We start from the raw sequence: 16,748 nt of genomic DNA on the forward strand, positions 1-16,748 counted from the left end.
AGGGGGGAAAGTACATATTACTGTACAAAGCATTATTTTTAATCCAGCGTTAACTGAAATAGCACATGTATTTCAAGAACTCCACAAAAAAAAAATCTCATCCTGACCACTGTACATGTTTTTGGACATCATTAATATCTCCCATAGGAATTTTCACTAACTCAAACACTGGACTATTTTGGAACTGACCACATAACCACAAACACCGAAACCACTAACCCTGATCAACAGGTCCCAGGGCCTGTTGACAGATTTTGAACTTTGCAACGGCAGGTGAGTGGCCCAGAACGCTAGCTGCTCAGTTCTTAGACACTGAGGGAAGAACCTGAAGAGCCCTGTTTCGTGTTTCTGAAAGACTGTGTCGAGTGGAGGGGGCGGAAATGTGGGTCAGCACTGGGCCAGTCATGCGGACAGTGGCTGCCCAGGTGGGGGCAGGGGCGGGCTAGAAGGAATGAGGATGTGGGCATCAACTTCCACACATGGAGGCCGGAAGCAGGTGTGGAATCGGACCCAAAGGGCAAGTGAGGGCGTGCTGAGCACAGGGGACTAACTGGCAAGGAGACCTGGCTTTCAGTCCAGGCTCTACATCTGCCTTTCCTCATCTCTAAAATGGGAGAGATAATCTGCTCTTCATGGGGCAACCACACAGATCAGGTGAGCTCACTCAAGGATGTGGAAGAGAACTCAGAAAACACCCTGTATGCCTGGATGCCCCAGCCTCTGCCTCCCCATCGGATTAATCCACGCCTGGATCTCCACAGAGATCCCCACTCACCCAGAGTCACATATCCCCCTTTCTGAATCCTTCTCTGGAGCACACTAGCCAACTACCACCTGTTCAGTCAACCAAACATTAGCCTACTTACCAAGCACTCCCCGGGCACCTACCACATGCCAGGCCCCAAGCCAGCCCTTAGGGACAACTGAGACCTGCCCCCCCACAGTCCTATCCCTGCCTCTGTGAGGCTTGTGGCATGGTGGTGAGAAGAGAACATGCCGATGCAACCACCAATGCCTCCTCCCTCATTTCCTTCTCCTCCCCGCCATCATCCACCCCCTGGCACCGTGGGGGAAGTTACCCGCTTGGCTCCTATCCCCAACCAGGCAAGATGCTGAAGAAACAGAACCCACTGCTCATACCGACATGTAGGACCTTGTGCCCACAAAGGAGTTGGCCATGGAGTCGATGAGTTGCCCACTGACCCCAAAGTCACAGAGCTTGATCTCCCCACGGGAGTTCACGAGGATGTTGGAAGGCTTGACATCTGCAGGGGAGAGAACACGGAAAGGGAGGGAGTTGACACAGGTGGACTGGAGAGGGAGAGGGGTCAACATTCTCCAGACAGCCCAGCCCTGACCGTAAGTCCAAGCACCTGTGACCATCACACAGCCAGCCCCTGGCTTGCAAACGCTGGACACCAAGGTCCCTTATACCCCCTTATTCAGGGTTTGAGAAAGGATTCTCAGGAGAGGAAACAGCTACCTGTTGTACAAGCAGGACAAAAAGGCAGCGGATTCCCACTCTGAGAATCCGAACTTGAACACATGATCCACAGGAGGTAGTCAGTTATCACGAATAATCAAGATTTCAAACTTCATTGCTTCAATCACCCTTACTGGCAAGACTGAGTATCTACGGCTGGATCATGAGGCGGGAAGAAAAATACAACTAATAAAACCTATATGCTTGCTAAGGCTACAGACCAGAGACTAAAGGGAGAGGAGTTTCAATGCTTGACCTTGATACCAAGCACAGAGCATCATTTTCTGAATATTTATGGCAGACGCTGGGAGTGAGGCCTTATGATTGCCCTTCTCGGAAGTGATTTCCCAAACAGCCTACAGAGCTGAGGCCCACTATCAGTCAGGGAGAGCCCCTCACTGCCCTACTGGGGCCAGGCAAGGCAGTGCCCCCAGAATCAGCCCCAACCCCTTCCCTGCACCCAGACCCTCCCCACTTCCCACCCAGCTGCCCCAATGACTACTAGTTCATCAGCCTTTCCCTTTGCAGAGGGAGGTTAACTTTCAAATGTTTTTCTTCCCCCACTTCCCCTGATTCAAACCACTGCCCTGTCAAGTGGGCAGAAGAGTCCAGTGTTCTCATTTACAGGTGGAGAGATGAGGCTGGGACTTGGTAAAAATCCCCAGGCCAGGGTTCTGTGGGCAAACATCAGCAGTGGGAGCCACACAGTAAGCAGGTCATACCCAGGAGTAAAGCATAAACCAGACAGACAGTCTTTGACAGAAGTAATAGAGACACTATTACAGAAATTATAGAATATTTGGAAAATTAGAGGAAAAAAACAATCCCCATAAGCCAGAACTGCTAGAACCACTATTCCCATTTTATTATTTTTCCCTTCAATACTCAGATGAATGCATTGACAGGAATGCTTCTGAGATCTGGCAGGTTCAGATCCAGACCAGTACAATAAAGTGAGTATCACAATAAAGGAAGTCAAATAATTTTTCTGGGTTTCCTGGTGCATATAAAGGTTATGCTGGGACACCTGGGTGGCTCAGTTGGTTAAGCAGCTGCCTTCAGCTCAGGTCATGATCTCAGGGTCCTGGGATCGAGCCCCCAATAGGGTGAAGGGAGCTGGGGAATCCCTTCTCAGCAGGGAGACATCTGCTTCTCCCTCCCCCTCTCCTTCTGCTCCCCACCCATGCTCACTCACTCTCAAATAAATACATGTTTTTAAAATTATGTTTACACTAGATGGTAGTCTATTAAGTATACAGCAGCATTATGTCTTTTAAAAAAAAAAGATGTAAATACTTGAATTTAAAAATACGTTATTGCTAAAATGCTAACCATGGTTAACCTGAGCTTTTGGCAAAGCACAATCACTGATCACAGATCACCATAACAAATATGATAATGAGAAAGTTTGAAAAATTCAAGAATTACCAAAATGTGACCAAGAGACATGAAGGGAGCAAACGATGTTGGGAAAATGGTATAGACTTGGCTCAACACAGGACTGATGCAAACCGTCATTTTGTAAAAAGTGCAGTATCTGCAAAGCACGATGAAATGGTACATGCTTGTATTTATCCTTAAATAGTTTCTAACAAGTCTTTGTAGGTTTCTTTCCAAGGGTAAAGTGGAAAAAAAAAAAAAAACCACACAAAAACACCCTCTCCTGGGGTGCCTAGGTGGCTCAGTGGGCTAAGCTTCTTCTGCCTTCGGCTCAGGTCATGATCTCAGGGTCCTGGGATGGAGCTCCACATCGGGCTCTCAGCTCAGCAGCGAGCCTGCCTTCCCTTCTCTCTCTAACTGCCTCTCTGCCTACTTGTGATCTCTACCTGTCAAATAAATAAATAAAATCTTCAAAAAAAAAAAAAGACAAAACAAAACACCCTTCCCTATACCAGTAGGTCCCTTCCCTGCCCCTCCCATGTCAGCCCTCATTCCCGCTCAAGCACCTCTGTGCTCACCACCCCCTCCACCAGAGGGCCTCACACTGTGGGCCAGGAGCCAGGACTGCACCAGGGGCTCCAAACTCCTTGTGACAGAATGGCTCTGAACTCACCGTGTACACACACGAGCACTCACAGTCACTGGTGTGGTCTAACTAAGACCCAGCCCTCACCATGGCACAGGACATGAGACCTTTCCCAACCCCTGGCACCCTCCCTGTGTCTCCTACATACAGACTTCTAGAATGCAGGCATCAGAAGTAACGTGAGAGGGAATCTGGCTTCTCCCCTTTAGTCCAATGCCCAAAAGGGTCTAGGACCCTGGCCCAGGTCCCACAGCAGAAACCAGGTGCAGCTGGAACCAGAAAGTCAGACCTTCTCTGATACCTAGGCCTGTCCTCTTCTCGCCCACCCCACTGTCACATGACACAACTCTGTTCCCCTCAGCCACTTCCTGTCGTGTAGCCTCCTGCGCAAACACACTGGTTAATGTTCAGGATGCAGTGGGCTCCGTGGAGTGGCAGGACAGAGCTGGGGACAGCTAGCTGGGAGATGGCACTATGGGGACAGCACACACCGGACACTCCAACACTTGCCACCGGATGCCCCAGCCCTTCACGCCCGTGCCTCCTTCACCTCCCAAATGTGCCCAAGGCAGGTTGGGCCTTGTTCTCAAGTCGAAGAGCACCCCTGGCTAAAGGGACGTGTATTCAAATCCCTGCCTTGCCTGCGCCTCCCCACCCCCTCCCCCTACTCCACTTGCAGCCTTGAGCAGGTCCCTCTGCAGCCCTGGCACCCACCCGCCTGTCAGTGCCCCGGCGCTAATAGTCACAGCGCTTGTGACCTCACCAGATGGTAACCAGGACCGACCTGGCGCGGGGTGGGCATTTACATGGCACACAGCACCCCTGCCCCTCACAGGGACAAAGGATTCTTTCACAGGCGACCCTCCACAATGAGCACGATGAGCAGTTCACAGCACCAGAGCCCTGCTTCCTCCCTCCCCAACAGAAAGCAGCCCCCACCCACCTCCACCCGAGCTTTTTCTTTTTTTAAGATTTTATTTATTTATTTGAGAGAAAGAGAACACAAGCAGGGGGAGCAGCAGAGGGAGAGGGAGAAGACGACTCCCTGCTGAGTAGGGAGCCCGATGCAGGACTCGATCCCAGAACCCCAGGACCACAACCTGAAGGCAGCTGCTTAACCACCTGGGCCCCCAAGGCCCTCCCCACCCAGTTTTCCTTCCTCTGCTGGCTGAGAGGTTTTCTCCAGGCCGCAGCTGCTGCTCAGGAGTGGCCACACAGCCTCTGTCACTGCTGGGATCTGATTTCTATTCACATGGCAAGCAAACCTCTTTTTCTCCAAACTTATGTAACACGGCTTTCCTCTATCCCTGGCTGTCAGCTCCCGCCTCCCCCACTGCCAGGGAAGGAAACCGCCTGGGAGGTTGCAGGGACCATGGGGGATGGGTCGGAGGAGGGGAGGGAAATCCTGAGGGCTTTTCCCTGCCTGGACCACACCCTGGGACCACAGGCAAGGCACACAGCCCAGCTTGGTGACCTGGAAGGACCGACAAGAAGCTGCTTGCAGACCTGGGCCTTGAAATCACTCAACTCCAGAGCAAGTGGCTGAGCCCCCAGGCCAATGCATGCTGCCCCTGGCGGCTCCCGCCCCATCAGGCTCTTCTCTGGGGGCAGAAGAGGTCCATGTCACCCAAGTCCAGACAGACTGTTTCTTCCACCTGTCAGGATCCCCCCTTTGCTCTCCACAATGGCCGCCCTCCCTCCTCTGTCCTGTGCTCACTGTCCTTCTCTGGCAGGACAGCCCCTGCCTCTAACCTGGTCTTTCCCAGCCTGCCACTGCTCTGGCCTTACCTCCCCAGCTTCCTGCTGTGACCCAGCCCCCAAGCTCAGGCCTGCCCCCCTAACTGTGCTGGTCCCTGCAGGTGAACCATGCACCTTTCCCACTCACCCTCCCCTCAGCTTCCCTGGTGCTGAGTTCTTCAGCATCCCCTTCGTATCCTGCTCCTGGAGCCCTGGGAGGCTTGTTTCATCTGGCTTCCCCCCACAGCTTTCCCAGCAGCAACCCCAACCACTGCTGAAATCATAGGCCCAGGTCCCCCTGCTTCCCAAGGCCCTTTCTCACCCCCAATATCAGGAAGGCGAGGCCGGGAGGAGCCCCAGGACCTGGTGGGCTAGGCTGCATTGTGAAGGAAGCATCCAGCATCCACGAGGCCCCCAGGCTGACAAGCTACCCCAGGAAACCTATGAGAGGTGAAGGTTTGTGGCCCTGATCCTGCTCAGCTCCCACAACAATGAGAGCAGGTAAGCCCTTTTTCAAACACAAACAAGGAGGTTTTATGAAACCTCTTTTTAGTTTTTCATGAAAAAAGTATTTTCTTCTCTCCTATTTTCTGCCCCAGAAATAACTACTGTGCAAAGCCTTCTGATTCTTCCCCCAAGAGCAAATGATTTTAACTTACTTTCTGAGCATTCTCTACCCCTGTAAAACAAAGGGTTTGGATTAAATAATTCAGTGGGTCACTGGGTTATTCATAAACACTTACAACTGAGCTATGAGTAAAAAGGGACCCAGTTCCTGTCCGTGTCCTCAAGGCCATCACCACTAGGGGAGACTGAACATGGAAAGTAACAAGAACGTGTGCCCGTGGGTATGATGGTAAGGGCAAGGAGAGAGGGATGATCAGGGCACTGTGGACTGTGCCCTGAATTCTCCCAGCCAACCAGGCTCAACACCAGCCAGACTAGTGGGCAAGGTCCTTTGCAGAGAGATGGAGCAAGGAGAGGGTCAGCCCGCCAAAGGGTACTATATTTGAGGAACCTCATTCTGTTTGGCAGAGAAGACTATTATAGGAATCTGCATTCCCTATGGGGGCGGGGTTGGGGACACAAGATGGAGGGAGACCCTGCATGAAGGAACAGAGGGTAGAGATGCAGGGAAGGGACTGGGGAGCACAGAAGCAACAGGAGGAAGAGGAAAGAAAAGAGAGCTCCGGAGAAGCAAACCAAGTGACCCCTGGAAGCCATACTCTGGCTCATCCGTGACAAAGGCTAAAACCAAAAGGGAGAGGACTTTGGATAGTGAGGGAGTCAAAGGTTAAAGAAACAGAGGCAAAGAGATTTTTAAATGGTTCTTTTCGGCATCAAATGAGCTCTTCTTAACAACCCCAGCAGATCCCTATTAACCCTTCTCTAAAGGTAAAGAAACAGAAGGGCAAGGTGGCTGACCCTGGTATGTCAAATAATGGTCTGCACAGAGCCACCTCCAGTTACCTTATCCATGACCTCAGGGAGCCAATTAAACAGCAAAGATATTAACATTCAGAGATAATCCCAAACCTTTCAGTTAGCCATGAACTGTAACCTTCTGGCACCGAACCTTCCCAAGAGCACAGCTTTCCCCTCTCGCTGCCTTCCCCCAGCAAAGGAGGACGGATGCGGCTGCAAGGCTAGGGTGGGGGATGGGCAGGCAAGCCGGGGTCTGGGAAGACCCCACAAAAGCTGTGGTTCCACGAAGACCTCCTATGCCAGGGCTTTTAAATACATGGGCCTCTCTAATCCTCACAACAATGGGAAGAAGCAAGTCCTATACACCCCCGTGTACAGATGAGAAAACCCAGAGGCCCAGAGTCAGGGAGCCGTCTGTCAAGATGACACATGAAGCCAATGGCAGAGGCTACAGTAGCACTCAGGCTCTTCATTATCCGGAGCCTCGATAATTAAGCTCTAAATGTCAGGGCAAATGTTGAGCTGTACTCCGAAGTTCAGAAAAGTCCTTATTCAGGTGCAGGGGGTGGTGGTCAGAAGGTACAAACTCTCAGTTGTAAGAGAAATCATCCGGGGATGGAACGTACAACACAGTGATTAGAGTTAACGATACAGGACCATACACTTGGAAGCTGCTAAGACAGGACATCTTTTCTCGCCCCACCCAACCTGGGGCTCAAACTCACAACCTCAAGATCAAGACTTGCTTGCTCTACTGACCGAGCCAGCCAAGCAGCCCTCCAAGGACATCTTAAAAGTTCTCCTCACAAGAAAAATAAATGTAATCACGTCACGACGAATATTAGCTAAACTTACTGCAGTGATCATTTCCCAAAAGATGCACCCATCCCATCGGCAGACCGCACACCCAAAACACAATGTCCTATGTCAATCTTATCTCAATTTTTTTTTTTAAGATTTTTTATTTATTTATCAGAGAGAGAGGGAGAGAGCGAGCACAGGCAGACAGAGTGGCAGGCAGAAGCAGAGGCAGAGGGAGAAGCAGGCTCCCCGCCGAGCAAGGAGCCCGATGTGGGACTCGATCCCAGGACACTGGGATCATGACCTGAGCCGAAGGCAGCTGCTTAACCAACTGAGCCACCCAGGCGTCCCCTTATCTCAATTTTTTTAAAGTTGTGGTTGGGAAAGGGGATCACTCACATTATAGACATAACAAGCTCTATCTGGGAACGTGATCTGACTTTGGGATCGACAAATCCTTTAAGTCTGGCAGTGAGAGAAAAGGCTTCTCTGCTCCTGGTGAGGGAGAGTTCGCTTCCTTCTCCCGCTCTGGGAAGGTCCTGCCTGCAGAAATTTGCTAAAGGGGAACCAGAGGCTGCTTCCTACCTCCTTCTGCCTAACAGCAGAGTTCAAGCAGGGAGCTTTCAGAGCATGAAGTCCGGGTCCTAACATGCAGCTACTTTCCTCTCTCCATTTCTTACAAGAAAGGCCACCAAGTGCAATTTAGTTTTTTTCTCCCCTCCCAAGATTCATTAGTTTTTTCATTACTTTTTTTTTTTTAAGATTTTATTTATTTGTTTGAAAGAGATCACAAGTAGGCAGAGAGGCAGGCAGAGAGAGAGAGAGAGAGAGGAGGAAACAGGTTCCCTGCTGAGCAGAGAGCTTAATGCAGGGCTGAATCCCAGGACCCTGGGATCATGACCCAAGCTGAAGGCAGAGGCTTTAACCCACTGAGCCATCCAGGTGCCCAGAAGTGCTTTCATTTTCTACCTTTGTGCACCCCTTTCTGCAAATTCAGTGTTCATCTTCAGACCCAAAAGGCACGTAAATGTTAACAATTAAACGAGACATTACTGGGAGCATTCTGAATCCATTTTTCTTTTTCAGAATTTGGTTTTCATTAGTACATGCCATTCTCAGAAATGATCAACATTTTTAAAACAGGATGTAACAAAAGCCACAGCAAAAGGTATAGGGGTTATACTCAAGAGGATGGGTGGGGGGAAGAGACAGCAAAAGGAAAAGAAAAAGGGGGAAAGGCAGTCATGGGAAAGCTGATTCTTAGTCTCTTATTTTTCAATGAGCCCTTAATAATAATTGACAGAACAGCCCCAGAGTAATCAAGGCTTAAAGAAATGTCCCTTCCCAAAGATCACAAAGTAACTTTTCCATTAAAAGAGAATGACTCTGGGTGCCTGGGTGGCTCAGCTGGTTAAGCGTCTGCCTTCAGGTCAGGTCATGATCATGGCGTCCTGGGATTGAGTCCTGCATAGCATCAGGCTCCTTGCTCAGTGAGGAGCCTGCTTCTCCCTCTGCCTGCTTCTCCCCTTGCTTGTGCAAACTCTCTTGCTCACTCTCTTTCAAATAAATAAATAAATACATAAAATCATTTTTTTTTTTTTAAAAGAAAGAAGAAGAAGAAAGAAAAGAAACTGCCTTCAAGCACACATTTCCCTTTGCAGGATGCAGGCCAATTCAGAGGCCAGATGATCTGTAGTCTATCACAAAGCCAGTCACCCACCTGCAGGCAGGAAAACAATGCTAACTTGGATGCTTAGCATCCACAATTCAAGAAAGGGAATTAGCTAAAAGACCTGTTCTGACCTGCTGAAGGCTAACTTGCTCAGCAGCAGGAGAGGGATAGAAAAGACACTGGAAAATGGAAAGGTAGAGAGAGCCGGAGATCTGCTCGTTTTTAAATACCAAGTGAGAGAGAATTTCTAGTAACATCACTGTATTTATGGTGGCCAAAACTCCACCAAAGTAAGGCATGACCGCGGCGCCTGGGTGGCTCAGCTGTTAAGCAGTGGCCTTCAGCTCACGTCATGATCGGGGGTCGAGGGATCAAGAGCCATATCGGGCTCCCCGCTCGGCTGGCTCCCAGCCTCACGCCGAGATGTACCACTAGATGACGTGGTCACTCTGGGGTGCGGGGCCACAGAAGCTGGGCTCCATCCTGAGCTACAGTTAATGACATCTGCTCTTCGCTTGATCACCTGACTTCTGACTCAGGCATGCTCTCCTGGGCCCATGGTCCTCCTCAAGAAGTTATCTGTAACTGAGGAGAGTGCCAGTCCCAGCCCCAGGCTTCCCTTAGAAATGAGGCTTTGTGATGTGAGAAGAACATGACACAGCTCCTCCTAGACCCTCAACCTGGCCCAACAGGACTTTCCTAAAAGGACCAGGTACAGCCTTAAGGCACAGGCTTGGGCCTCATGCTCCCTTGCACCAGAGCCCGCTTGGGACCAGCCCCTGGGCAAGTCTTCTAACCCCTCTCCCCCTTCCCCATCTGAATGTACCACACCTGCCCTTTGCTCTCCAGGGGCTTCCCAAAATAAACCCTGACCACCTCCCCCTGCACCTGTTCCCCTCTCCCCCCACCAGGCTACTCTCCTGACCCATACTTTCTCTTACTGGACCATGCCAACGGCCTCCTAACTGACCTCTCCCCACTCCAGCTCACCTTTTTTTTTTTTTTAAATTTATTATTATTTTTCATAAGCATATAATGTATTTTTATCCCCAGGGGTACACATCTGTGAATCGCCAGGTTTACACACTTCACGGCACTCACCATAGCACATACCCTCCCCAAATCCATAACCCCACCCCCCTTCTCCTGACCCCCCTCCCCCCAGCAACCTCAGTTTGTTTTGTGAGGTTAAGAGTCACTTATGGTTTGTCTCCCTCCCGATCCCATCTTGTTTCATTTATTCTTCTCCTACCTCCCTAACTCCCCATGTTGCTTCTCCACTTCCTCATATCAGGGAGATCATGTGATAGTTGTCTTTCTCCGACTGACTTATTTCACTAAGCATGATACCCTCTAGTTCCATCCATGTCATCGCAAATGGCAAGATTTCATTTCTTTTGATGGCTGCATAGTATTCCATTGTGTATATAAACCACATCTTTATCCAGTCATCTGTTGATGGACATCTAGGTTCTTTCCATAGTTTGGCTATTGTGGACATTGCTGCTATAAACATTGGGGTGCACGTGCCCCTTTTGATCACTACATTTGTATCTTTAGGGTAAATACCCAGTAGTGAGATTGCTGGGTCACAGGGTAGCTCTATTTTCAAATTTTTGAGGAACGTCCATGCTGTTTTCCAGAGTGGTTGCACCAGCTTGCATTCCCATCCTCCAGCTCATCTTAGCCACAACAGCCAGGACCCTCTTCTTCAAAGGATAGCTCACCTGACTTCCCTGTGTAGGACCCCTCCTTTGTTCTCCGCTGCCTATGATAATGTCCAGCTCCTGGGCAGAACCGTGAAGAATCCCCTTGAGTGCTTCAAGCATCCCTTACCAGACTCCCACCACTTGCCATCAGGAACCCGGACAACCCAAATAATTTGCTATTTCCTGTGTTTTCTGCCTCGGTGCCACAATCCTGGGCTCTGCTCCACCTGGTATTCCTTTCCCGGATACTGCCACCTGTGTACCATCTCCTTGCTGTAGAGCTTGGCACACATGACACCCCCTCCACAGTGCTTCCCCCGGGGGACTGAGGAAGCACTCTCCCTCCTCCAGCAGCCCATCTGCCTCTCCTGAAGAGCTAAGAGACACTCATCTGGAGCCATCATCCATCGCTGTGGGTCTAGCAGCTGAGGTAATTCTAGAGAGAACGTGACTCACATTTCTCACCAAGAGACCAGCATACTGGATTCTAGCTACTAATTAGACACTTTCTATTTCTCTCCTTCTGTAAGGTAGAGCAGTCTAGAGCGAGTTCAAAGGAATCGGTTTTTCCCATAAATTCACTGTCCCCCTGAGGCTGTCACAATATGACTGGTGGATAAGACGGGCCGGCAAAGGAAGCAGGAGCGCAGCCCGGCCACTTCCTGGATGCCCGGGGCAGCCTACAGATGGAGGCCACAAGACACACCCTTGCCACTCAGACAGGGACTGTCATCAGTACAGAACCCTGTGTGCAGCCTCAGGGGCCACTGTGAAACTTTCTGCTCAGGGAAGCCTGGCAGGAGACCAGAAGAGGACCAGCAGGTAGACAGTGTCTGCCAAGGATCACAGAAGAAGCCACTCAGAAACTGACCACAGGTGAGTTTGCCACAAACAGCTTGCAGAATGACAACAACCAAAAACATATTTGGACCACTTCTGATCTTGCCTATCAGTGCCGACAGCGACAGGAAGACGTGAGGGGTCTAAACCCTGACCCTGGCTGAGCACATGGTTCCTCCAGGGACTGTTGCTAACACACCCACAATGTGCTCTGGAGGCCCCAGCTGTCCTCAGGACTGAGATCCAAAAGCACTCTCGAAGTCTCGGCAGAAGACTTAACTCTTACTCAGACCTGACCGCTCCCCAGGCAATAAGAAACTTGCCCAGAGTGCCCTCCCAGCAGGAGGGCCCCAGTACCAACTACTCTAGCTCTGAAGAGAGCCATTGGCCATGCACCCCCCTGAGAAATCAAGGCTGGCTGTGCGGGGGCGCTGCAGGCCAGGGTCCTCATCCAGCACAGCATATCATGATGAGACAGGCCACACACTGCCCCATCTGACTGAAGGAAAAGAAAAACGAGTTGAGGCAACATTTAAAACTATTCTTGGCATTTATTGATCTTCACTAGCCAGCAACTCCAAGGGAAAAACAATTTATGGGCTAAGCTGTATGAACTATCTATCACTTTAACTTACATAATGTTTCTTCAGAGTCTCGATCAAAATAAGACCTTGATTAGTGGAGCAGGCTACGAAGAACAGGCTGGAAACACGAATCACTGCTTTAAGTGGCATGAAGTGGAGCTACATCCTTAGGACCCGACCTCCCACCCTGGAACTCAGCCTAACCACATGAGCCAGCTTTTACATGCACCAGATCTAGAAGCTCCTTCCACAGGGAGTGGAAAAACTGCCTCAAAACCTTTGTGGTTAATTCCTTTCTGAGCTTCAGAATCAGGGAAAAACCCTCTCTCCTACCTATGCCATCCATGTTTTCACCAAGCACTCAAGGCTGAAAACCTTAGAGCTGAGTCTTGAGCTTAAATTCTAAAGTGTCCTCAATCGGGGAATTCATCTTCCCCTTAAAATTCAGTAGTCAGGAAGCTTTTTCTGACAAAGATCACAGAGCAAATATTTTTAGGCTCTGGGGGCCATACGGTTTCTTTCACAAGCAACCACTCACCTTTGCCATTATAGCACAAAAAGTCACGGAAAACACTTAAATAAGCACGCTATGTTCCAACAAAACTTCATTATGGACACTAAAATTTGAATTTCACACAATTATCACATGTCACAAAATTCTGAAAAACAATTCTTGGCTTGCAGGCCCTACAAAAATAGGCAATACACCATATGTGGCCTGTGGGCCACCAGTCTGCCCACCTCTGCTTAAATGTGTAATTACTGTTTTGATCTGTTAACAGTTTTTGTCTCTCTGACCCAGGGCTTAATCGTTATTTGTAGCGAAAAATAATTTTTCTTCCTAATTTGCTAGCTTTCAGCATCTGTTCCTCCTCCCCACCTTCCAGTAATCAACCCCCTCTTTTCTTTTGGGGTTTCTGCTAGGGAGTCAACCAAGAAGCCCCATCTATCTCGCCAGGGGGTGGGTTTATAATCCCAGATGGCCAACCAGACTACTCTAGCCCCTGGAAAACAGTGATTGGCCCAGTAGTGGGCGGGCACTGCTAGCAGAGCCAATCAGTGATTCAATCCCTCAGGAGAGGCAGATCTCTTTCTGGGGAACACAGTACTAATCCCCGGGGCTGGGGGCGTCCATGTTGCCCCCAGTGAAAAGATTCCAACTATACAGGAGGCCCACAATACGAGGCTTAAGGCCGAGGGGTATTAGGGTCCTAAAACTGTCGTTTCAACCCCATGTTCATCCCTGCCTTCTAACAGGTAACCCACGCCAATACATTCCCTCTTTTCATTAAGTAATCTTGCACTGGATTTCTGACACAACCAAAGAATCCTAATTATATCACATCAAATTCTATTTGAAAGTTGGCAGGGTAGCGATTCATGCATAAAAAATGACACTGGCTGTGTTCCACCATGTATTTAGAGTCACTTTTCCCCTGTTAAACTCCAAGCTGCTGGAGGACACAATTCATTTCTGCGACATCTTTATGCCCTCTGTAGTGATTCACTCAGTACCTTGAACTTGGTAGGTATTCTCTGAATATTATACAGATAGTACTTTCCTTGGATGGGGGAAGCCAACGGGGAGAAGGGCAAATAAACATGGAGCAACATGAACACGTACCTAGCCATGACCATACACCGGGACGCTACTCAGAGATTCCAGACACAGCTTATACTCCAAGGGGGCTCACACAGCTAACCCCCACTCCCCAACCAACAGCCCACAAACCACACACACCAGGCTGAGTCACACAGGCTGCTCCGCCCTTTTGAACACCCAAGGGTGTCTACCCAATGCCAGGACAGACTGACAGAGGACTTCTACTACCTCTCTGACCTCAGTCTGTTCTTTCTAATAATTAAGTTCTTCTTTCCAGCTCCTCTTCTAACTCGGGCAAAAGACCTGGAGGGAAAAGCATCCTGACATGGGAACTATCCCCTCAAGCAATAAGGACTGCCCTGATGCCAACAAGACCTTGTGTGACTGACCCCAAGACAATGACAAATCTGACCTCTGTCCCACATCTTCCTTACATAAACCTGAAAGTGGAGTGCCTGCATGGCTCAGTCAGTTAAGCCTCTGCCTTCAGCTCAGGTCATGATTCCAGGGTCCTGGGCTTGAGCCCCACATGGGGCTCTCTGCTCCCCACATGGGGAAGTGGGGAGCCTGCTTCCCCCTCTGTTTGCCTCTCTGCTTACTTCTGATCTCTGTATCAAATAAATAAATAAAATCTTAAAAAAAAAAAAAAAAAAGAAGAAGAAGAAGAAGAATGTGCTTCCAAGCACTTTGGAGACGCTAGTCCATCATCTTCCTGGTATCGCCTCACTGGAATAAATTCCTTTCTTTTTTCACCACCAGTCCTCTCTCTGCCCTTGATTTTGCCAGCGGCCAGTGGCCAAACCGGATCTGTTTGGAACCCCCAGAGCCCAATGCTCTTGCACCCCTATGCCCTGGCTATAGGATCACAGCACACTGGCTCCCTACCAGTCTTTTTTTTTTTTGATTTGCCACCCAGCATCCCAGATGAGGGGGCAGGGGGCGGGCAGGAGCAGGGGTCAGGCAGGGAGCTGGATTTGTGGGCTGGTCCCAGGACTTTGTGCCCCTCTCCACCACCCACCAACCCAAGGGCAGGTGGGACAAGCACAGTGATGGGTTGTGAGCTCCCTTTACAGCCTAAGGCTGTTTGAGGTGCAGCTGGCTCCTGGGGCAGGGGGCGGCGGGGGGGGGGGGCCCGGGAAGCTTGCCTTCAGAGCGTTCCCTACAAATGAAGAGTCCAGAGCAGCTGGCCATCACTTCAAACACTGGGAATATCAGCTGTACCAGTCCTGCCCACCAAGTCCCACTCTGTGGCAGCAGAGACAAATCACTCCAGGAATGAGGGGAAGAACCTGGTTTGCACCCAGCATGGACACATCAGTAAGGCAGGAAAGCTAGCCACATGCAGGCCCAGGCAGGGTATCCCACTAGCACCAATGGTCCTTCAACTCACCCAGTCGACTAAAGATAAACAGAAAACTTTCAAGAGACTGCTACCTAGCTGTAAAAACAGGACCTAAATGGCATGTGAAAACTGTTTCTCCCCAACTAAGCATATGGCTCTACCTCTCCCTGAAAAAGCAACTGGTGAGTATTAGTACCACACCCGCCATGAGGCTAAGAAAGCCAAGGCAACCCATGGAAGCTAGCAGCTTTTCTGCTGACACAACCCAGCCTCCCAACCACAGCAGCCCGGGTCCCTGCCCCACAGATGTGGGGTCCAGCTCTTCAAAAACTTCTCTGAACTTTTAAGTGTTTTGAGATGCTTAAACCAGTGTCTGGCAATCATAAAAACCTACTAATTCATCTGCAAAGTGGCCGTAACATATATGTCAACTATGTTGGTCAAGCACCTCTTTAAGTGCGTGTAGGCATCGTCTCAATCCTCAGAGCCCTGGAGGAAGGCTAGTCTCTCCATTTCCCTGAAGCTTGGAGAAGTTAAACAACGTGCCCAAGGTTTCCCAAATGCTGAACTTCTGGCACCAGGATAGAGTGAAAAACCTGGCCATAGTATTTTGTAGTTGCTCGCAACGAGACAGAATCTGTCCCTCTGCATTTTAAGGCCTGACTTGATCACATGACTTTTTTTTTTTTTTTTTTTTTTTTGCCTCAGCCAAGAGGACATTACCAAACCTGATGGAAGCAGAGCTTTAAATCGTGCTTGACTAGGGTTAGCCCTCCTTCTACGTCAGTAGTAGTTTCAACCCCAACGCCATTGTAGAAAGAAGCCAGGGCATTAGCATCTCAGAGGATGAGTGAAAACATGAGGAAGCCCAACCAACTCACAAAATTACAGAAGTAAGACACAGCTGTTTCTCTCACTCTCTCTTTTTAAAGATATTTGAGAGAAAGAGAGCAGGGGGAGAGGCAGAGAAAGAATCTTGAGCAGACCCCACACTGAGCACAGGGCCCCACATAGGGCTGGATCTCACAACCCATGAGATCATGACCTGATCCAAAACCAAGAGTTGGATGCTCAAATGACTGAGACCCCAAGCGCCCCTATACATTGCTATTTTTAAAGTACTAAGTGCTGGGACATCTGGGTGGCTCAGTAGGTTAAGCACCTGCCTTCCACTCAGGTCACAATCCCAGGGTCCTGGGATCTAGTTCCACATCAGGCTCCCTGCTCAGGGGGGAGTCTGCTTCTCCCTCTGCCTGTTATTCCCCTAGCTGGTACTCTCTTTCTCTCCGACAAATAAATAAAATCTTTTTAAAAAATAAAAAATAAATAAACCAGTAAGTGTTGGGCTGGTTATTCCACACCAAAAGCTCACTGAAATAATCACTAAGTTATCACCAGTAAATCAGTATCGACAAGTGGGAATAAAGAATGTGAGGCAAAGAAAAAACCTCTTCACTTCTTCCCCATTTCTCTCAAGAGCATAATGAGAAGAAACAGAGTTTAAATTTCATCAGGAAAAGAATATA

At 49.5% G+C, this 16,748-nt stretch overlaps 1 protein-coding gene across 1 annotated transcript in view; it reads right to left on the minus strand.

Annotated features, from left to right (window-relative positions):
* MAP2K1 (mitogen-activated protein kinase kinase 1) overlaps positions 1–16,748 on the minus strand; it is a 78,301-nt gene that overhangs the window by 5,531 nt on the left and 56,022 nt on the right. The window contains exon 6 of the mRNA XM_044229686.1: positions 1,141–1,265. Within this exon, the coding sequence (XP_044085621.1) occupies positions 1,141–1,265 (125 nt within the window). The remainder of the gene's footprint in view (positions 1–1,140; positions 1,266–16,748) is intronic.

The sequence above is a fragment of the Neovison vison genome, chromosome 13, assembly GCF_020171115.1.
Source record: "Neovison vison isolate M4711 chromosome 13, ASM_NN_V1, whole genome shotgun sequence".
In the NCBI taxonomy this organism is placed as follows: domain Eukaryota; kingdom Metazoa; phylum Chordata; class Mammalia; order Carnivora; family Mustelidae; genus Neogale; species Neogale vison.